This window comes from Argentina silus (genome assembly GCF_951799395.1).
Source record: "Argentina silus genome assembly, chromosome: 12".
Lineage (NCBI taxonomy): Eukaryota > Metazoa > Chordata > Actinopteri > Argentiniformes > Argentinidae > Argentina > Argentina silus.
The window spans coordinates 14,434,991-14,458,881 of NC_139666.1; the positions used below are offsets into that span (position 1 = coordinate 14,434,991).

The following is a 23,891-nucleotide window of genomic DNA, read 5'->3' on the forward strand; positions in this document are numbered from 1 at the left end:
CTCATTCCGAAATGGGAAGCTAGTATACTCACCTTCAGAGGCTCCTTGTGAGACAGTCTGACTGGTTGTATTTAATTAGTCCTTCAGGCATACCAAAAGCTACATTTGAAGTGTCTGAGTAGCTCCAGTTCAAGTCATCACACTGAATTCTGAACAAAGATGATGGCTCATTTTCTTCTCTCAATATATACTCACCAGCCACTTTATTAGGTACACCTGTTCAACTGCTCGGTAACGCAAATATCTCAACTCGACAATAGAAGATTGGAAAAACGTTGCCTGGTCTGATGAGTCTCGATTTCTGCTGTGACATTCAGATGGTTGGATTAGAATTTGGCGTAAACAACATGAAAGCATGGATCCATCCTGCCTTGTATCAAAGGTTCAGGCTGGTGGTGGTGGTGTAATGATGTGGGGGATATTTTCTTGGCACACTTTGGGCCCCTTAGTACCAACTGAGCATCGTTTAAACACCACAGCCTACCTTAATATTGTTGCTAATGAGTATTGTCGAGTATTGAGTATTGTTGCTCCTTTAGGACCACAGTGTACCCATCTTCTGATGGCTACTTCCAGCAGGATAACGCGCCATGTCACGAAGCTCACATCATCTCAAACTGGTTTCTTGAACATGACAATGAGTTCACTGTACTCCAATGGCCTCCACAGTCACCAGATCTCAATCCAATAGAGCACCTTTGGGATGTGGTGGAACGGGAGATTCACATCATGGATGTGCAGCTGACAAATCTGCAGCAACTGCGCAATGCAATCATGTCAATATGGACCAAAATCTCTGAGGAATGTTTCCAGCACCTTGTTGGATCTATGCCACAAAGAATAAAGGCAGTTCTGAAGGCAAAAAGGGGTCCAACCCGGTACTAGCAGTGGCCGGTGAGTGTAGAGACTTCATTAAGCAGGTTTTTTTCAAAAGTGCTTAGCTTGTTATTGAATTTTGTGTAACTTTCACAATACACCACACATTTTGAATGGCTTTGAAACACTTCTAACTCCAGTGTATGAGAGGCATGTTAATGGGTGAGATGGAGAGAATGTGAAAGACAGAATGGAGTGAAGGGAGTGAGATAAATGGAGTGAAAGGTAGGGGGAGATCTATATCACTCATTGAGAGAGAGAGAGAGAGAGAGAGAGAAGGGGGGGGAGAAAAGTGTGTGTGTGTGTGTGTGTTGGGGGGGGGGGGGGTGCATGGCTATTCTTAATTACTGTGGTGCCAAATCAATAGGCACTCTGGCATGGTTCATTATCTGTTGTGATTGAGATGAAAGGAATTGGCTGAGCTGAGTGTTAGGAGGGATGAAGACATTGAGGAAATCAGAGGCAGTCACCTGTGGCTCCTGCACATCAAGCATACAGTATGCTCAAACTATGTTGAGAAAATGACATACGCACACACAGACACACGCGCACGCACGCACGCACGCACGCGCACACACACACACACACACACACACACACACACACACAGCAACAGCAGATTAATTCATAAAAGAAATCTCTCCTTATTATCAGTTTGATACTTCCAGTGTCATCCTATGCCCATCAGGGCAGACGAGCAAGGGATGAAAGCTAGACGGCATTAGGAGCGACACTGATCTCCTCATTCTCCTTGTCACTTTAATCAAGCCGCTTACCAGAGATTTAGAGGTGGTGGAATCATCTGAGAGGGAGGCGTGTTTGAGTCCCTGGCAGCAGCTCTCTCACTAACAAGCCCCCCCCCCCCCCCCTTTGCACGTCTCTATCCCCTCGCTACTCCAGCCCTGTAGTGGGGGGGATGAAAGGAAGCAGCATCCACAGAGACCTCCTCCCTCGTTTCAGACCTCCAGTGTGGTCTCGTCCTAATAGGCACTACACCTGCAGAGTGCTCAAGCACCATCGGCAAGACGGCTGCATTAGCATCTCATTACAGGATCCACTGTGTAGACCTACAGCAGCGGGAATCTGGAGATCTGTAGATGGCTCCAGCCAGTCTATTGTCTAGGGTACCTAATGCCCATTATACAGAACAGGCTTTTATTTGTGTACCAATGACTTCTTAAAAAGGAATATGATGAAGTCGAGATCTGTCTGTTGAGTTAGTCAGTGTCAGTAGACACACACACACACACACACACACACACACACACACACATACACACATACATACACATACACATACACATACACACGCACACACACAAATTAGCAAATCTTAGACACAGATGGAGAAGTTCAGCAGTTAACGCGTTGTTACACAATATTCCAGCGGATGTTCAGATATCATGTTTGTCTACCAACTCTCAAAGGAGCCAGATGGTTTGGAAATGTGGTTCCCTCCAAAACAAACCCAAAGACTTCATTAGGAAATGCTGACACAATCACTGTAGGAAGGAGTCTGTGTAAAACAGACTTTTGGTATTTTTTGTTTTTCATTTTTGGGATTGACCATGCCAAAAGTTTGCCCAAAAACACCCCTGCAATTGGACATCTTCCCTAAGACTACCATTTTAGCTTCATGCCACCACACATACACACATACAGTACACGCATGCACACATGCACGCGCGCGCGCGCACACACACACACACACACACACACACACACACACACACACACACACACACACACACACACACACACACACACACACTGTGCTATTTGTAGAAATTGTGTATTCATAGAGTCATCTCTCCTGTTTAGCTCGTTCACTCTGTTTTCAGTGTCATGGAATTTGCTTGTAGTGATGTACGCACCTTGCAGGGTTGCTCATCAACACGGCTGACAAGAGAGTGCCGCGCTGTCAAAACCAATGAGAATCAAACAAAACCAAAGACATCCCGACTCAGCCTGCGTGACACTCACACTACGAGCGTGACTTCTCAAAGTCACCAGGCCTTGCATATTTTCAGGGGCAGAAACAACAGATTTTACTTGACTGCAACTGTCACTCACTTGAGTAAAACTCAAGACAGTATTTTTCTAATTATTCATAAGGACAGTTTTAAGAACTGTAAACTGTAATTCACCTTCGATGAACATGATGCTGAAAGGCATTCATTTACCAGATGTATCTTGTTAGTGAATCATATTGTGTGTTGAACTGGAGGACAGACATAGGATGCTTCAGAAGCTAACATTGTGCTCCATTTCAAGTGCAGGAATTTCTAAACAACATTCTCTAATCTCCCCGAAGAAATTCCTCACAAGAAAATGAAACCGAAAATCTCAGCACTCGTGATGATAAAGCAAAGAAAATCCATACTCACATAGGCACCTTACCCTCTTAACTTCAAAGATGAAACATCATGTTCTTGTTTAAGAGATAAAGAAAGCAGAAGAAACACACATCAGGCTGAAGGATGAGATCAAAGGCAGCAGCTCAAGGTGTTTGAAGTGACTTCCATTTGAAGTGTGCTCCAGAGACACTAGGTAGTGGAGAGGTGTGGGAGCAGACGGACATCTCGTTGTCTCAGAGCAAAGCACTCTGGGAATGCCATCTGATGTCACTGGTCAGCCCTGAGGAACCCCCTCACAGTGGAAAGGGGGTTATAACTCAACATATTCCAATTGAACCAATTACAATGTGTTATAACTCAGACACACAAACACTCTTCTGGGGAGGTATGATGAAGTTAAAGGTGCAATACGTATACAAACATGTTGTTACTGGCCGGGGGTGTTATAGGGGAGCGGACTCACAGATTATCGCCTTTCTGTCTCTGGTGCATGCATAAACACAACAGTCAATGTCCAGCACTTCAAGTCTGTGAAAGGATGTTTTCTGGGTCCAGCAGTCATCCACTGTGCAGTCATGGAGCAGTGGAGGCTGTTGGAGGTAGATCAGAGGATGGGCTCATTGTAATGCATGGACATCCCATTCTATCCATTACAATGAGCCCATTTCTGTCTCCACCAGCCTCCCCTGTCATGGCATTATAGGCTATAGGATTAAAATCAATTCAGTTCACTTCATGCCACACAATGCCACTAATACCTTTATTAGATTATAGAAGAGCTATTTTATCAAAATATTCAACCTGTATCACCTGTTGAAATGCAATATACAAATACAATATTGAGAGTAGGTTTCCATGGTCAAAGTTGTACTTTGGTAGAGATCTAATATGACTTCCAGTCCCTGTGTGTTTTCATAGAGCATTGATATGCTCTCCATCGGGTTCTCCAACTCTTGAATTGTGGAGATGGTGAACTGGGAAGGGATATGCAAATGCAGGATAAGAGCTTACTGATGCAAGGCCCCTAAGCCCCAATAAGATCCAGTGTCTTTGTCTCCGCCCAGCCCTTCAACACACCAAACCAGCTCAATATGTATGTAAATGAGAGGTAATCGTGCTAACGTGTGTTCAGTCTTTTCAACATGCTAATGGTGTCATTACACCCCCCCTCTCTCTCTTTCTCTTTCTCTTTCTGTCGCTTACTCTGAACTGGAGCAGGTGGAGTTTTAATTATGCATTAAAATATACAGGGACCCTCTCCGATCCACTTGACTGCTCTCCTCCTTCTGCAATGTACCCTGGCATGGCAGCTCTCCCTCTTTCCTCCTTCTCCCTCTCCTCTCTCTCTCCCTCCCTCCCGCCTGCCCTCCCTCCTCAGACTCTGTATTTCCTCCCCTTTAGAATTGGAGGATTGAAGGACTCGATTTTAAAGCCGGGCACGTCTCTGAGACTGAAGTGAGGGTTTTGTTCCGCTGGCACACTTCCGCTCACAAATGCCCAACCATGGGGAGGAGGGAAGAAGAAATCCCTGTTAATCTACTGAATCTGACCTGTTCTGTTCCCCTTGTCCAGGACTGTGACGTGCTGTGCAGCCGTCCGTGGCTGATAATAAACACTTTGAATCTTGAATCTTGAATTCACCCCCCCCCCTTATCTTAGCCTGTTTTACCTGCTTACTGTACATCACCACACCCACCACAACATCTCACAGTTGACGGTATAAGATTAACTGAGAACCGAGATGATTTAGATAAAGTAAATACATTTGTTTTTAATATATATTCACTATGTATTCATCTTATTCCTCCCACCACGTTTATGACATTCTTTATGATAACACGATTGTATGTATCATGCATATATGCTGGATCTTCAAAGCAGGTCATGTGACTTCATTGGCCTGGGGTGAGTTATGTAATGTTCCGCTCCCCTCTTCTATGGGTCAGGGTTAGGGGTTATGTACTGTACAGTAGGTATCCTCTAGTAGTCTACAGTAGGTGTTGGTCTCCCACTGTCCCCTGGCCACTCATGTACTATAAACCCCTGGATACTTGTGGACAACTTCAACAGGGCGGGGAGATGGAGAGCCCCATGGTATCCTTGTTTGAAAAAATCCAGGACAATGCCAGGTCACACATTATATTTAGCAGGTAATTTACCTGCATAATTGCTTTGTAGCTAAAAAGAGAAAGCTACGTGGAAATGACTTTTGACTGCATAGACTGCAATGCACAATGGTCTTGATGTTGTTACTACTACTGTATAAACTGCAATAAATTGAAAAACACAGTTTCCTGATGCCCCTCTCTGCCCCTCTCACAGTCGGCGCTTGCAGTTCATTATTGAGTAAACAATCCAGAAGGAAAAGAACTGGGTGTGTACCCCCCCGTCTCCCTCTCTGGTCTATCGATCTGGTGGCTCGAACATAACTAATTAGGGGGAGAGGGGGGAATTGACCAGGCCTGGTTAAGAAAATAGCCCTGGAAAGTGAACAAAGGCAACGAAAAAGAATAAATAACATCAATTTAATCCTTTAATTAAAGTAGGCAAAGTATAATGTAGATGCCGCTGTTTTCCCCCCTTTATTCCTTTTTTTTTCTCCTTTTTTGATGCTGGCAGCAGGTCTTTGAGGTTGCTAGGTAACTGGGAAGCAGCTTTTTTTTTTGTTCCTGGTGGTGCGTGGCCTGGCAGTGAGTAAAGACTGTGGGGACAGACAGGGAGGGGAGAGGGGTCTGATGGAGCTACAGTGCCCCTGGCAGGGTCACCATTCACGGACCCTTGCTGGTCCCCACACATCCTCAGCTGGAGCCCCAGGGTCATTAGAAGAGAGTGTATTCCAGGGACAGTGACCTCTAAGCCCACAGCAGGGTGGAGTGAGTCATCCTCAGCCTTCTGTCTTTGGTCAGTCACAACACACTCCTGTCTGACTGCACCACACGGGCCCAGATATGCGGAGCTTAGTCAAAGGCTCTCGGCACACACGTACACACACACACACACACCCCCCCACACACATACCCATGCATGAATGTGTGTGTGTGTGTGTGCGTGTGTGTGTGTGTGTGTGTGTGTGTGTGTGTGTGTGTGCATGAGTGCGTGCGTGCATGTAATTGCTGCCCTATAAACAGAAAGGTCTTAATATCCCTCAGTTGCCGTGCCAATGAACCTGCCGCACTCATCAGTCATGTTATAAAATGATTGACCTCAGCGCTCTACTGTCCATCTCTCTAAATTGAAGATGATCCCATTCAAACACACTGAATAATTTAAAAAAGCAGCCATAGAATCTGGTGTTCCTACTCAGCTAGTTTGTTAGCAGCAAAACAAGGGCTCTCTCAGAGGCTCACCTCATAGCTCTGTGGGAAAGAGCTGCTGTCCATGCCCATTAAGAGCTTCTGGGCGATCATGACAGCGCCATGACTGCTCCTGCCACTTCTGGGCACAGCCCTGTCTGACGACTATGGTGCCTGACAGCTGTCAGTGAACTGGGGCCTGAGCAGTGGTGGCAGCAGCGGCAGCAGCAGTCTCCTCAGGACTAATTTTAGCGTTGGGTTGCCAGATCTGCAGTACGTGGCACAGGGGCCTGTTGCTGCGATTATTGTCAGTCGTGGTGTGAGAGGGCCTGTCCTGCTGAATGAGGCTCTATCTGTCCTTATGACAAGCAGCCATGACGGGGACCACAGTCACTTTGATTCATACCAGCTCTGGATGCATGGGTGGGCTTTGCAAAGTCTCTGCGGTCATTAGCCCTCTAAATGAGTCTTAAGCGTGAAGTGATGGCTGATGGCTGTCCTTCTGGTTCACCCTGGACTTTCATGCAAACTTGGAGCCAAGTTTTTTAGCAAAGTGTTGACCCTGTCCGGGAAGGATTCTCCTCATGAGCGCATGACTGTGTGAATAGCTGAAAGTGACCTTAGGATGGGCTACTGCTACTGTACGTATCTGATCTGTTTCTCCCTTGTCTTCCCCTCTGATGTGTCCAGTCTATCCGGGAGGTGACAGGCTATGTGTTGGTGGCGCTGAACCAGTTTGACGACCTGCCCCTGGAGAACCTGCGCATCATCCGAGGCACCAAGCTGTACGAGGACCGCTACGCCCTGGCCATCTTCCTCAACTACCGCCGAGACGGCAACTTTGGCCTTAAGCAGCTACAGCTGAAAAACCTCACAGGTATTGCTTGAAATCATTATCTTTTCTGTGGCTCCTCAAGCTGTCTACTGCATCCTGTGTCTTTCTTTACCTCGGTCCCACACTTGGTGATATGTATCAGCTTGCCCAACAATAGTGTGTGATTTTCATACTAAGCCTGAAAGATGCACTACTAAGATGGTCTATGCTCAAAGGGCTTCTAGAACTTGCCGTGTCTCTGTTTACAGCAACCGTATCCTCTCTGTGTTTCAAACCAGCCCGTCTGACTCTTTTGTTCTACGCAGAGTTTATAGAGGTTGACTGCAAATACTGTAGCAATGTTGGTGATTTGTTATGCTTTGATTGTGAGGCACATGGCCATGTACATGTATTCATGAAACTTCCCGGAATTAATTCAAATACGTTCTGAGCTCCCCTCCTGTGAAACACTGGCATTTTGTGATACAGTATACAGTCAGACACTTTGCAATGAAATGATTGTGAGTCATACTGTCTGTTGGGGTTAGGCTAATGAAAATGAAATGTTCTGATCTAAAACCTTTTTTGTAAGAATGTTGGGATTGAGTGTAGGTGGCAGTGAACAGCTGGCAAGGTCTATTGTGCGGTAAGGCTAGCAATGCACCCCCTGGGGCACACACACACACACACACACACACACACACACACACACACACACACACACACACACACACACACACACACACACACACACACACACACACACACACACACACACACACACACACAATCTCAAAGGTCATAGCATGTCCTCTTCTGACAAAATGGAGGCTTAGGACCATGAAGGCCAAAAAATGCTAAAAATAAGCACAGGACCACCACATACGTACATAGGAATGGAAATGATGGGTTGTCTGCTCCTATTTACACCCTCTCAAGTGTATGATTATTAGTGTTATCCAATATCCTAACCCTAAGCTCATTCAGACGGATTTAGAGCATTGTAGCGGGAAGTGTAGTTATTTTCTTCCTCTTTGGCGCTCTCTCTCCACACACAGGGCTTTGATGCACTTTCCTCTGATGTTAACCCCCTTAGCATTCATACAGGCCACATGTATGGAACATGTATGGAAAAAGACGGCGCAAGAAGCAGCCATTACAGCTCATAAACAACAACTGAGCTGTAGCTGTTTCAGATGCTATGACACCAATGTTGTCTTAGTAGCTCACAGCCAGAGCTGTTGTGTCCTCCATGTGAACTGCTTCAGGGAGTCATGTCGCGGGTATGAACTAATACCATACTGTAGAGGTTGTTGTATGTAGCCAGACCTGGGGCATAGTCGTAAAAAAACAAAAACAAGGTAATGAATAGCAGGCGTTTGGCTAGACACCAACCCCTGCCAGGAGCCCTTTAGATCGTCTGATGCAGTAATCCGTGACAGGATTGTTTTGGACAGTTAACCTATAGCCTTACATCACTCGGCCCTCAAGAGGTCAAGGCTTGTAGTGTAACTGTATGCACAGAACCCTTTTTATCATATCTGCTCAGAGAAAGAGAAAAGAAAGAGAAAAGAAAGAAAGAAAGAAAGAAAGAAAGAAAGAGAGCCAGAGAAGCAGGAGGAAGAGAGATGTGGCCAGAGAAGTACCAGGAGAACACAGTGTATGTGTGCTATGTTAGAGCACTCCCAGTGTAAGACTAGAATCCATTCACTGGACTTTGTAGGGCACAAATAGAGCAGTGAGTTTCAGGCTCCCAGCTCCCTTTGTCAGAGGCTGTGAATAATTTAGACTCTTGCTCATTGTTCTACTTGCACAGTTCTTCCTCGAGAATCCTAGAAACACACAAGACACTCTCAACATTGTGACATCAATTATGAGAACTTTACAACACTGTAGGCCTATGTATCGCCTGTTATACTGGAGAGTACCGTACTTATCTTTAGGAATACTGTATGTCCATGAGCAGTCATCCTGCTCTCAAAGGAGTCATGCTGTTGTTCAGCACAGCGACATTGAAGAGGCACCACAGAGTGGTGTTTGAACCGCCATCTATGTCCCCAAGCCATAATAAGAGGAGGAAGGGCAGCACTGCATCTTTTCTTTCTCTTTCCATCGTCTTTTAACAGCAAAGTGATATATGTTGTGTGGTCTCGTCTTTCTTCTGTATGCATGATGCATCTCTCATGTAGGAGGGAGCAGTAGTAATCTCTCTCTCTCTCTCTCTCTCTCTCTCTCTCTCTCCTTCTCCCTCCCTCCCTCTTTCCCTCTCTCATCCCTAATGGTTCATTTGATTGGCCAACAGAGTCATATTATCCTGTCGTTCCTCTCATACTAGCTCTCTGGAGATGTGAAATGATCAATATGATCCATAAGAGACATATACAAGGATAAAGGTATTTAACCACAGAAGGGCCGATCTGGAGAAGGATAGAATGGGCCCCAATGGTGTTGAAGCAGACCTGACTCTCTTGGAGGTAGAAATTGCCCTGGATAAAATCAATTTGTAGCTGGTATATTGCAATATTGCTGTATTGATTTTCTAGTACGATATATGTGTAGGAGACTGTGTGAATGAACCCTGGTGGTTGGTGACACTCAGGCTGGCTCAGTGGGGATCTCAGCCTCTCTGCTGCACCTTTCAATCAAGCTTAAGTTAGTCATCCTCATGCATATGAAAGAGAAAACGCTCTCTAAGATTTAACAGCGAAGTGATATGTGTTGTGTGGTCTCTCTTTTCTATGCATGACACATCTCTCTCTCTCTCTCTATCTATCTCTCTCTCTCTCTATTTGTTGTAAGTCGCTTTAGATAAAGGCTTAAATGTAAATGGGTCTCTCTGTCTCTCTGGCCTCTCATAAACCTCACATCTTATACTCTCTGTGTCCCATCTAAAAGCACATGATCTGCAGTAATTATACCTTTCCCCAAGCGCAGAAAGAAGAACTTAAACATTGCCACTACACTTGACATTTGCAAAATGCGGCTATTTATGTTTGATTTCAGATGAATTAAAGGTGTTTTCATGCGTAGGCAAACAGTTTTTTTTTCAATCTTTTTTGAGCCACCAGAACACTAGCGGCCTCGGTGCATTCAGATGGTAATTACTGCCTGCTGGGTTTGCAAAATAATAACAGCCTCAATAAGGGACATAACACAGATGAGCGTGTCAATTTAACACATTTTCTATTCTCTTTTTTTTCCCACTAGTTTGGCAATTTTCTATAGTTTTGTTCAGTGTTGCTTGCTGCCATTACTCTGTCTGTCCAAAATGAAAGCATCAAATATCAGTTCCCATCTGCCAGACGTCCTTCTCTCCCCATGTACACGCTTGCGCCCGACGCCAAAACTGGATCGACTTGCTCAAGGCCCATCTGCTCTCTCTGTCTCTTTCTCTCTGTCTTCATCTCTCTCTCTCTCTCTCTCTCTGATTAAGAACAATCAAATGATCAGCTCTTGATAGTAGTTTTCTTTTTCAAAGTAAGAAAATATATTAATGTATATACCCTATTAGCACCTATTTCAATATTCACCTCACAAAGACACACATACATGTTTCTACTCACACACACACACACACCAACCGAGTCTCAAAATTAGTAAGTTCTGGAGGATCGTTTCTGGAGAACGTATTCATTTGGAGAGACACACACACACACACACACACACACACACACACACACACACACACACACACACACACACATATGCTTACACACTGATCAGAGTACTGTGTTCTGCTCTTCAAAGCCTTGCATTTGTTCAAGGGGAAAATCTCAATGATCATACATTAACTTCAACGAGCACTGTTCAGTGTATCGTGAAAACATTCTGAAAATGGTGCACGGGAGGGATGGGACAAGGTGAAAATAAAGGACAGGAGGAATCAGTCACTTCTCGATGAGACCAGGAGTAACTGGACAAGTTGTCCCAGTCTGGCCCAGGCTGTCCAGTTACTGTGTGAAAAGATCCCCATAGGAGAAACCCAAGATTGCTTGCGCCTGTTTCTCTCACATTCAGTTCCACCTCTCTCTCGCCTGGCAGATTCCAGACCTCGGGTCGCTTCCAATTGTGTGTCTAATTGATTACTTCCCATGCAATTACTCCCGTGTCATATTTAATATTTCATCGCTTGAGCATGGCAGGAGGGATTTTTTGAAGGACGGCATTCATATTGTCACATTTGCAAGCTCCGAATGTGGTTTAGAACAGCAGGTTAAGACTGGCCAAGGCAAGGTAAAGACTCTCATTGTGTTCTTCAAAGTCCACAGCGTGCCACTACTACATGTATGGGTTGTATGGCCTTAATGGGAATTTAAAAACGTCATACAAATGTATATTGTGAACTGGGCGGTTTTCCAATATGGCAGATTGAAAGAGCCATGTTTTCTGTTTTTCAGACAAGCCTGTCTTAAATGAGTCTCTTGTAGGACAACCATCTGATGATGACCATTTGATAACAATATGTGCTGCTGGGCTACAACAGTTTGGTCTTTTCTGCTGTTTTATTTTGCTGACTGGTTTCCCTCTCATTAATGATCCTATGTGGGAATTGCATAAGCAGAAAACAGTTGAGTGTTATATAAAACATTAATGAGCAACAACATAAATAATGTTAAATCGTAAGCTCCAGATGGAGCTGACCCTCATGCCTTCACAAAAAAAGCAAACACATAAATTCAGGCTGATTAAAAACAAATCGCTTTCCACCTGTGTTTAAATGCTTTGAATGAATTTCACAATTTAACAAAGAGTCTGATGTAAACCCCCAGGTGGGCAACCAGACTTACTTTTGCTGTAATCATTACCCTGATATCACTGAAATAACTGCAGCACACATTTTCACCACCTCTCGACGATAGCATTTTTTAAATTGTCTTCATCATGAGACAAGCCACTGAAACTTGTTTGCTACCCTGAGAATAACAGTAAGTACAAAATTAACTATATTAAACCATGTAGCATTTCCCTTTGTCTTTTAAAAAAGAAAGAGATGGGAAGAAAAACAAAGCCTTGGGAAACAAAGTTGAAAAGCGAAAGAATCGCTTCTCCCGGCGCCTTTTTATTTAACATCAAACTTTTGATAGCATTTGGAGGGAAAAGTGTGATAATTACACAGAGATCAAATGAAGCGGATTGTGCTAATGCTAATACCCGCTCGCCAGCCAGGGCCCCATGGAGCAGCCAGGCCCATTAATAATGGATCTGGTGTCATCATTAAGAAACTGAATGATTAAAACATATCTCCCAGCTTCAAACGGCACTTTGCTCAAGCTAAAAAAGCCTTATGATATAGCATAGTCCCATTCCAGATATGCCATAGATGTAGGGGACAAGGAGTCATGAGGCCATAAGACTGCTCAACTGCCACGACTTCAGTCCCCCCTACACCCCCCACCCCACACCAGTGACATTCTCCATTGACATTGCATATTTGAATAAACTTTGACTTGATTTGATTTGATACAGTATGAATATCCCCTTTACCAGGTAATTAGACCAGATTAGACCAATTAAACCAGATCTATAATTAAAAGTTGCCACTTCTTTCTTGCTTTCCTAACATGAATAAAATGAACAACTAAATGGCGTTTCCTGCTGCTCACAAACCAATGGAGAGCTGTCTCCTTGAAAGATGACGCTGATCTTTGACATGATAAATGTTTGGGAGGAAAAAAAACATGGTCTCTGTTGCCCTTTACTTCAGTTTGTGAATACGTCAAATAGTTTTTGTCTGTGGTTGTCATTTAGATTAGTTTGCTCAAAGTTGTGAGAAGGTTGAGAGGGTGACGTCATAGAAATAACAGATTGCCTTGTCATAACTTGCGTACATCCACATTTGGTATGGTTTTGATCCTCACTGAAAGTACAAATACACTGCTCCCTTTGCTGATGTGTTTGCCACCCTCACTTATTCTAGACATGTTACTTCACAGACATAACACCAAGCCACTTCACAGACGTCCCCTCCCAGACGTACAGACTGTAGCTACCCTGGAACATTTCCATTTGTCTCCATTAGTCCTATCTGGCTGGTAATGAAGTCAGGAGACACATCTCCAGAGAGTCTTCATCACCTCTGGGGAGGGGGGGGGGGGGGAGGGGGGGGGACTGTGGGATGAGCAACCTTGTATGCACTCCTCCACTACCAGTCTCCACTCTGTGCAGCGAACACTTTCAGTGGTGGATGAGCCTCCAGAAACCAGACCTTTGACTCATTAAAAGTTAATGTGAGCATGCAAGGAATTTGAATGTCAATTAATAAGCCAAACATAGTGTTCCCCTCCTCCCCCTATATCAACTTCCCTCCGGCTAGGTTTCTGTTAGCTCTGAACCAGGCCGGATCCTGCTATTCTCGGCCTGGACGTCTATGGACAGCAGACAGACCTGACGAAGGGAATTACTATCAGTTCATTACAGAACAGATGCTTTTTCTCAGGTGAATAGAATCCCTGTTTGTCTGGTGAAGTGCCATCAAACATTTCAATATGTGGAAGTCAATGAGCGGCTTTATGAATCACTATTTTGCATTTGACATGAGGTGTTAGATACCCAGAATCACCTAGAAACAGAACTCCTCCCCAATGTCTATGGCCGACCTGAGCTTACTCTCTCATCAGGGCAGTATTCACGGTTTACACACCTCAACGAATAGTGGCCTGCCCACCTAGATTTACCCACCTTTAATGAAAATGAGCAGATTTTGACGTTAGCGTTTTCACAATTTTCTCCGGTGTCCATCCATTTTCATCATTCCAGTTGCATCATCATGACGATTTGCTGGCAATGGCTCAGAAGTGCTTCTACGGGACGTAAGACAGGGGTGAGACTGGGATCCCTCCTTCTCCCACAGTGTGGGGATGCCTTCTCAGCTCTAATGTGGAGGCATGTTATCCTCTGAGCACAGGGAAATGTTAATGAAACACTTGAAAAGGGTTAAGCCAATTATTTATGTTCCCGCTAATCACAAGGCTCTCATTTCTGAAATGTCAGTGCTTGGTGGAGAGGGGGAAAGTGGGCATGTGATAGAATAATTAGGTTTGCCTGGCCAGAGAAGAGATGGGTGTAAGAGTGGGGGGAGACACAAAGGGCTCTTGGTCCTACAGGGAAAGGCACTTTGTGTGATGAGAACCTTACACATATCCATGTATGAAAGGCCTTTTTGTGTACTTTTTTTAGTGTTTGTGTGTAAGAGCATGCGTGCATGCATGCCAACATGTGTTTGTGTGCGGTTGTGTGTGTGTATGTGTGTGTGTGTGTGTGTGTGTGCACCTCAGTAAGCCATCTCTGATATTGACATTTTGACAAACAGTTAGATTTGAGTTAGGCCTTTGTTCGTACAGTGTAATGTCTATACTGTATATAACATGACACCTAGCAAATACATTAGTGACAGCAATACATGTGTGTGCTGTATCAGAGCAGAGCTGTGTAACATACATCATACAGTACTGGCAGGTGTTTGGGACATTGCCAGAGCCTGAGTATGGGCCTTCTCATTGTATTACCACTGACACAGCACACCAGTATCTGGGATTCTCTGCACCACGCGAGCAGACTGCTCTCTTTGTAAAATAACTGGCACAGTGTGGTCCTATGGGCAACACCCCTTCTCTCCCATCACAGCTTAATAATTAATGCAGTTATTTTTTTTGCACACTGGGCCAGGCAGGGCCTTAAAGAAGTGGAGCAGGCAGCATCACGGGCAGCCGTGGGTAATGGGACATGAAAGGCCCATGCTGTTCTGCTGCGCCCCTGTGGAGCAGCAGAGCTCATCCAGGTGGATGTTACGGCACGCATGAATTCATGAGCTAAATATACAGAGCATGGCCTCACCAGCACCCCTCCCGCCCCTTTGTTTGTGGAGCAGAGTGCCACAGAGATCTGTCTCCCGACCCCCGATGTTTTGTTTCTTGTCCTCTCCAGTTTGCCCAGCGATCCACCCATGTACCTAATCCTCCGCTTCGCCGAGCCTTTGATGATGTCATATTCATATTCATATTCATACGCTTCTCATGTCTCATGCTCCATCCTGAGTCATCCATGCAGTTGAGCCCTTTATTGGCTAAAAAAATAAATAAAAAAAAAGCCATGTCTTTTATGCTATTGGCTTTTTGCCAATGTACAGTTGGTCCTCGTTCCTTTGACTGGATGTTAGAGCTGTCAATGAGATGCCCTGCCGGTGGTTCCAAACAAACAGGGTCTCTGTGACATGCTGTGCCTGCAGCCCGCAGCCTGCAGCCTGGGGTCTGTGCTCTGTGGCCCGGTCCTTGCCGTGCTGAGCCTGGGTTATTGGTATGCAGGTGCACCCTGCTCTCATTTACCTCTGTTTTATGTCTCTGTGTCGGTTCCAGAGAGCGCCGCTCATTCCAATGCTGCTGGGATCTGATCAGACATCAGCAATGATAAGCAAAGTGGCCCTCAGCTGCTGTAGGAGGGAGCAGTAGTAATCTCTCTCTCTCTCTCATCACCTGTGCTGTTTATGGTCAACAGTTTTTTGGTTGCCTACGGTGGCACTCTTTACCAACTTCCTCACCATATGCAACAAAAGGTAACAGTAACAGTTATACCATGTGTTACCCATTGTGTGGTTTCATTTCCCCTCATCCATTTCATTTACCCTCTCTCCCATCCTCTATTTTAGCCATAAGGCAGAGATTATGCAAGCTTTTCATGGCTTAAGTTGGAAATGAGTGAAGAAGCATGCCCCCCTTTTGTCCCCCACCCCCCTCAACTTAAGCAGATGCTCCCTGCTCTGGATAATTCCATAATCCTTTAATCTTGGCCATTTTTCATAAAGATACATTGGAAACAATTGGGTGAGGGATGGGCAAAATTTAATCAGCCGGCTTTAAACGCAATTACTGCCATGGGGGAGAGGTGGCGTGGGGGAGAGGTGGCGTGGGGGGAGAGGTGGCGTGGGGGGAGGGCTGTGGCCGCCACCCCTGTGCTGTTTGCAGCTCCAGCAGCCTGCACCTCAGTTACAGAAAACAACATTACTGCCCCAGACGCCAAGGAGAATGAGGACAGAAGAAACACAATAACACACAAACAACAATACTCAAACAAGGTCTGCCTATAACAACACACCCCTGCCACTAGGACAACTGTAGTAAAGATGACTACAGTGTCCTTTCGTAGATTACTCTAAGTTAGGGGGGTTGGATGTACTGTATGTTTTTTTTAGGTTGGGTGTAATTGATGGATAGGACGGGTTTTTCCTGTCCTGGAGTTAGCACTGTTAGACTTTTTTTCCGTCATTGCATGTTCCAGCTAAAATTGACCACTCTGCTCTGAAGACAAGACGACTATTATTTCTCATTTCGTTTTTCATTAGTTGAAACTACTTTTTTTTTTATCTGCGTCAACCTTGCACGGATTTCAAGGAGATTTATCTATTTGTGGCTGCAGTCTTTTATTCATTGCGAATGTCATTTGTTTTCAAGTGCTGTTCTGGGTCAAGTTCTTGTTTTCCACCCAAACTGTCTATCCTGAGGAAAAATAAGTCATTGTATGCCAGAAAATGGCCTTGCTGGGTTGGATGTGGACGAGATGGAGAAAAAAAATATCCTTTATCTGTTTGCATTCAGGTTATTTTGGCACAATATATGTCCCTGTAAATAAAAGCAAATATGATTAATTATCACATGCTGTCTTTACATGATGCTATGGCTGCTGTGGTTCTTCAGGCATGAATGTCAGTGGCTGCATGTTGAATAGAATGTTTCTGCATCACCTCATCCTCACACACACACACACACACACACACACACACACACACACACACACACAAAATCCCCATCCACAATAATACGCTACCGCCTGAGCCCGGTAATCAGAGCAGAGGCGCCCTTCTTCTCCCTTCTCTCAGCTATCTGTGAACCTCTCGTAAAGCGTTGTTATTGTAGAGTTAATGCAGTTGTCTTTTTCAGGTCACTAGTTAAATACATAAAAGCACAATTTACATTTGAATGGGCATTAGCTATATTTCCCTCTGAGAGTGTTAACAACATTAAAATAGCACTCCTGTAGATTTATGCCGGGTGCTCTTTCAACTGACCTTGTCTAAGACACTGTACAGCATAACTGGGGTGATGTGCGGTAATTTAACAACCTGCTTCAAACCTGAGGTGATTGGTAACTGCGCTACTACTCTTGATAAATGTCCATTATTTCCATTGGGATCCTCTTGTTTGTGATATGTGCACTAAATGTGATTTATGTACATATTTCACCACCAATGTATTATTCTCTGTGTTTGCAAATTACCAGGTTTGATGCATTGTTTCTCCTGGAGCACGTAAACATGGATCGCTTTTAAACCGGTAAATATTCAAGGAGAGGTCATACAGTACAGCGCAGTGTGCAACCAATCACCTCCCTGCTGCTGAGTAGGACACTGCCTCATACAGAACCCCTGGAACGAACAGTAACCCACAGAGCGTGAGAGACATCAAGATCCCATAGACCAGCCTTGTTGACTGAGACGTAAAGCTGAGCTGTAGCATACAAGGTGAGGTGTGGGAGCTGAGCTGGCATGCCTGGCACGTTTGAGCTTGGAATCGTGCCCACGGTTCATGGACCAGCCAGCTGTCTGGAGTGGGCAGGGCACCACCTCCTCTAAGTGCCATGGAGGCTCACCCTGCAGCAGGTGTCAGGCCCTCCAGGGCACCAAGGGGAAGTGTTTGTGGTTGAACTGTGCTCAGAGAGCCAATGAGCTGCCCAGGTTGGGCTTACTACAGTCACATTACAGCACTCAGACTCTGGTCTACAAGTATGATACTTACAGTATAGAGATTATCACCTGCAGATCAGTAACAAATGGTCCTTCTTTAAAGGAGTTTGTTTATATGCAAAACGAGAGTCAGATGGGACACTCCATTTTAGAAAGCACTTTTTTCAGGACCAAAACAGCATTTGGAAATGAAATATTTATTTCAGGGGATCTCATTCCCAGATCGCTACTGATTAAACACATATATTACAACCATTAGAAAGCTTTTCGAAAGCTTCAGTGTTACATACTGGACCTTTAAGGACGAAGGGTAAATAATACAGATAATAATATAGTATTACAGTATTATATCTAGATATCATCTAAATATGATGACCCGTACTACTCATCTCCAGCCTCAATGTGATCACAAAGAATATGTAACAAGTATGTGGTCACATCTGGTTCCAGTGGTTGTGTTTTCTGTGCTTGGCACAGCTCCACACTTCCTCTAGGAAATGCTTCTGTGGTTTGTTTCTCTCTTTGTTTGTTGAAGTTTACTCAGCCCCCATTTTTCAGCCAGACGTCATCTCCTTGGCAACGGGGCCCAGAAGGCTGGATGGACAGTTTTGTGCCTGAGGATGATGGATGGCAGAGGAGATCACCTATTTGTACAGGAGAGGCTGAGATTTGCTTCTTTCTTGTCTTAGGTGGGCACAGTCATGACTCATAGAGCAAGCCGTGCCAGGACACTGGCATTGACTGACATGGCATGCACTTAGCTTAGTGCTACCCTTATATTGAAAATCACCAAATGTATCACAATGTTCTATATTGAGCCTCTGGAGACAGATGTTTTCATTGTCATACCTTTCAGACATAAGCACTGTGGTGGATGTCTAGGATTTACCACTCTGTACTTCAGCTCTTCGGAGGTGAGATTCAAGAAACAAAGTCCTGAGTAGCCAAAATATTTCAGTCCAGTGTTTATTATTGCTTGCAAACAAGGGACAAGAGCCCAACAGCAGCCCAGCGTAAACCCGGGGGTCTGTCTAGTGCAAGTCTGAAGAGGCGATTCTTAGGGTTGTCTTTTATAGAGATGAAACCACAAATGGTAGGCGCCACAAAGGCTATCACCTGCGAGCTTGTGCTTACGTGAGAGGTGGCTGGAAAGGAAGAACAATGGGGAGACTCATATTGATCAATCGGCGTTTAACATTTTACACTTATCCACCATCCTTTCGGCAACATGTGTCTATACCTTTGTTCTTGCTCTCCCCCATCACTCCCTCCGAAACCACCGCTATCCATATGGTAATCAAACAGCGTTTCTCAGAACAATGGCTATAGAACTTTAGAGGTGTGGCAAGAGAAAATATAATCACAGTATTTACACAAGTTGTATCAGTCATTTGAAAGTGTATATCCTTCAAACATGTATTTTCCATAACAGCACTTCATAAGAGACCTTACCATTAGAGTGCTCAGTATGGAGAGTCTCTCTTCCATCCTGCCATAATAGCCCTTCTATAAGCATGTTTTTGGAGAGTGTGTTGCATTGTGTACTGCGTTGTGCGCGGCAGGGTTCCTGTTGTTGTCTTGTATAACCTAATTAATATTTTTAAGGTGTGCCCTTCTGGGGCTCCATGGTGAAACTGCTGATTGTTAATTGACGCTCTGGGCACGCTCAGGAAGATAAAGCCGTGACTCAACTGACAAAATGTATGTGTGCGTGCGTGCGATTCTGTATGTGCTTGCGTGGGTGCGTGCTTGCTTGCGTGTGTGTGTGTGTGTATGTGTGTGTGTGTGACACAACAGTTAGACAAAAAACATGTTTGCCCAGTGAAATGCACATTCAGCTCCATTATTTGCAATGCTTTGGGTCACAACTCCAAACTGGGCCTTGTTAGAGTCTATAACTGGGGCTTAGAGTTTGTCAGGTCATGTGATCAGGAAAAACCTCTGGCTCAAGTACTGTAAGCCATGCATAGACTGCTAGCTATCAGCACCCTGCCATTTACATGTACCAGCATTAAGGTACTGTACTTCTCTGGGCTGCTTAACTGAACTGGAATCAGGGAGCAGTGACATATCCCCCTGAGCTGCAGCACTAAACTGAACTGGAGTCAGCTCCTTACAGTAAGTCCTGCTCAGTGGGCTGCACTAAAGGGTTTGTTAAATCCCGCATGGTCTTGTCAAAGCCCTCTGAGGAGGAACAACCAGCCATGCAAGGCAATGCTATTTCAGTTCTCTTTCAAATCAGCAGGTTGTCTGCTCAGCTGTGTGTGTGTGTGTGTGTGTGTGTGTGTGTGTGTGTGTGTGTGTGTGTGTGTGTGTGTGTGTGTGTGTGTGTGTGTGTGTGTGTGTGTGTGTGTATTCTATAGCTTCCTCATATTGTAATTGGTAATACAAGCCATAAGAGCATAAGTGAGAAATATGTATGGTATGAGGTTTTGAACAGACACACACACACACACACACACACACAAAAATGACCCCACTGTTAGCATGTATGAAGAGAAGCTGTATCATTATGTTGTCTTTATTATGTATTTGTTCAGCAATGTAATTGCATCAATTAATTCATTCTCAGCAGGCCATTAATGCTTTTTTTCCAGCAGTCAAGCAGTATAAGCTAAGGTTTGATATCTGCCTCCCAGACTTAATACAATTCATCCCCACTTTGCAATTAAAAAACAGAAGGAGCATTTACCCTTGAAATAATTGGTTGCATACATTTGTTCTGCTTTCCTAAATTTCTTATTATTTTCCTCCTATGGTCTGCTTGGTAAGAGGCAGCAGAGATGTTTTGCCCCACTACAGTTTAAAGACATGTGAGAGGCTTGGGGGACCAGGCATAGCCTGGGAATCAGAGCTCTCTGAATGGGCTAATTAAGATCCCATTCTCAACCAACGAAACAATTAACACAGGCCTCCGCCACCCTGCAAGTAGCAGCTCTGCTAATCAAGCATATATACGTGACAGCACATGAGAGCAAGCACTTACTTTACATAATTTACATGTGTTTGGCATGTGTGTTTGTCTTATGTAATAGAGAATATAATATAGCCTTCATCTTCCTGATGAACTGTTGCGAGGAAAACACAAACTGCAGTAGAAGAAACTGTTTCTCTCATTCGTATGTCATGAAGTCATGTCATGAAGTCATGTCATGAAGTCATGGCATGAGCACAATCAATCAACATATAGGGATCTGCTGTTAAAGTCTCTTCAAGATTGCAATTACTCATCAAGTGGTATTGTACGGTATGCTCTTCAGTGTTATTGCCATAAGCATTACTGCCTGTATCTCATACGGGACACTTCACGTCTGTGGCCATACCTGAGAGATGAACTGCTCTAGCTGCAGTTAGACCATCAAGAGACGACTGCTGTAGTCCTCTTTGTGGTCATTTAGGGAGATTGGAGCTGTGAGTGTTGACTGCTTTTTCAAGCTTTTGTAACCCTAATTTCTCTGAGGGCCTCCGTGATGGAACAGCAGCACAGATGGTGGTAGTGTTCTTTTTTTTATCAGGCCTTTACGTTCTGGTTCTGTTGTAATGGGCCACGTCCCCTCCCTCTCTCTCTCTCTCTCCATGATAACATTGCTTACTTAAGCTCCTCTAACGTACTGTTGGCCCCATGTGCACCACATGTTTACTGCATAAACCATGGACTCATTGAACACGAAGGGTCAGCCATGCTTAAAGACGCTAGTCAACCATGATCTACAGTAGCGAAGCATCCAGCGCCTCCTCTGGTCCAGAAAAAAACACATTTGGGTCAAGAGCTTTTTTTTGGTTTTGTTTTGTTTTTGTGGTTCTGTTTGTGTGTTTGTCCCCTGCCCCACTTTGCCAACCGCTCTTCTGCCAGTAGCACACGTACCCTAGCAGAGCGCCCTCTCATAGCGTGTGTGGGAATTAATTTCTATGATGAGCGACAGGTCTGTGTCGCCTACGGAGAGAGGCAGAAAATATAATAACACCACCTCCAATCATCTGTGGAGTACAATTTTAATCAGGCCTTTGCGGGACTGTTATGAATTTGCCTCATATGTTTCATCCCTGTGTTGCTAATCTGCTTGTGGAGAGATAGAGAACCCCAGGTCTTGTAAATAATGCAAATCTGCGACAAGCTGGCTTTGTTGGGATTACCTCTGATAAGGCATTCTGAGAACCCCACCATCATCGCAATCAGGACTGCCGTCTGTGTCCAATAAGAGGCCTCACACAGCACTGTGGGTGGAGTGAGGAGGTTGGATCCCGCCCCTCACATTCCTGTGATCAGAGATGGACGGTATGATGAGTATTAGGATGATCTCTCATCTCATGTCCTCCCTGATGAAATATGAAATTACAAAATTGTTTTGTGGTTGTCTCCCACCGGGGGTTTAAAGTCAGGATGGATTTTGTATCAGGGGGAAACGTAATTGTTTCTGTTGTTTATGTCTGGTGTGGGTAGCTGGTCTGAAGAGAGAAAAAAAAGAAACAAAAACAAAACTAGATTATGGTTAATAATAACAGCAATAACACATGGCTTTGTCTGGCCTCCTTGTATGGCCATCAGTCATGTCTGTCGGAAGATGAAGCTGTGCACTGGGTCAAGCTAAAATGTCCTCTTGAGAATACTGTATATATCTGCTGCGTGAGTGTGTGTGTGTGTGTGTGTGTGTGTGTGTGCGCGTGTGTGCGTGCGTGCGTGTGTATGTGCATATGTGTGTGCACGGGCGCGTTTGTGTGCGTGTGCGTGTGTGTCTATAACGGCTCCTGACGGTTTGTTTGTGTTCTGTCTCATCCCACAGAGATCCTCCATGGCGGTGTGTATGTGGACCAGAACAAGTTCCTGTGCCATGCTGATACCATCCACTGGCAAGACATCGTCAAGAACCCCCGCGTGAGCCCTGTGGTCGTGCCCACCAATAGCAGTGTCACATGTGAGTAACCCACCCACAAGAAAGGTCTGAAAGATACTGCGGAAACATCTATTCGTTAAGACCAACTGGCACTTCTATACTGAGACACTATGTTTGTTTTTGTTTGTGTACTGTATGGCTCTCAGAACAAAGAGGGGGGATCAACAATAGAAATGTCAAAACAGATGGGTAGAACGCATTAAGCAGAGTAATAACATCTCAACATGTTCCTTCTAAGAACCCAATATCTAATACAATGTTAATAAATATTCATCTGGAACTAATGCCTCATTCTAATCAAAGAGAAGAATACTGTAAAGAATAATTATCAGGGATTTATTATTTCAAAAGCATAGCATGAGGCCTAATCTCTGACAGAGGCAGTGCGGGTTACTGTAGCACTAGGGGACTCGCAATGCCTTGAGTTATTGCTCTTGTGACCTGATTTCTCTCTTTTTCTAACCATTGTTCTATATATGTTGTTTTGTTATATTTTGTGTTGATGCCTGTTATTGGTATTCTATGTAGATGATCCAGTAGATCTGTGGTTTGGGATAGTGTTGTGATCTCGATGTAGATCAAGTATGTCATTACCTACTATAGAGGAACTGGAAGTGTTCTAAATAGAACAAACGATCCACTGTAGGTGTCCTTGTCTTACCTCTCAGTTTTCTGATGCTCCAAACACAAACACAGATTCATGGCATTGATGATATGCCGGCGGGATCTCTCTCAACTATTGCTTTCTGCCCATCCACTCTGAATCAATACTTTTGATCGTCTGACTCCCGCATACACACACTGCCAAAGATCAAGGGTCTCGAAACTTAACGTAATCCAGCCCTAAGAACATAATCTCCTCCTTTCTCAGGACAACTCCAGTTTTTGTTTTTTTGTTTTCTTGCCTGTATTTATTGGCTCCACAGA

At 44.5% G+C, this 23,891-nt stretch overlaps 1 protein-coding gene across 5 annotated transcripts in view; it reads left to right on the plus strand.

Annotated features, from left to right (window-relative positions):
* Window positions 1-23,891, plus strand: part of erbb4b (erb-b2 receptor tyrosine kinase 4b) — a 193,040-nt gene that overhangs the window by 104,489 nt on the left and 64,660 nt on the right. For all 5 annotated transcript variants that reach the window (XR_014554531.1, XM_083681567.1, XM_083681568.1 and 2 more), the window contains exons 3-4: window positions 7,217-7,403; window positions 22,854-22,985. Coding sequence is in view for 4 of the 5 variants with exons in the window: in XM_083681567.1 (XP_083537693.1) it covers window positions 7,217-7,403; window positions 22,854-22,985 (319 nt within the window). In the remaining variant the exon portion in view is untranslated. The remainder of the gene's footprint in view (window positions 1-7,216; window positions 7,404-22,853; window positions 22,986-23,891) is intronic.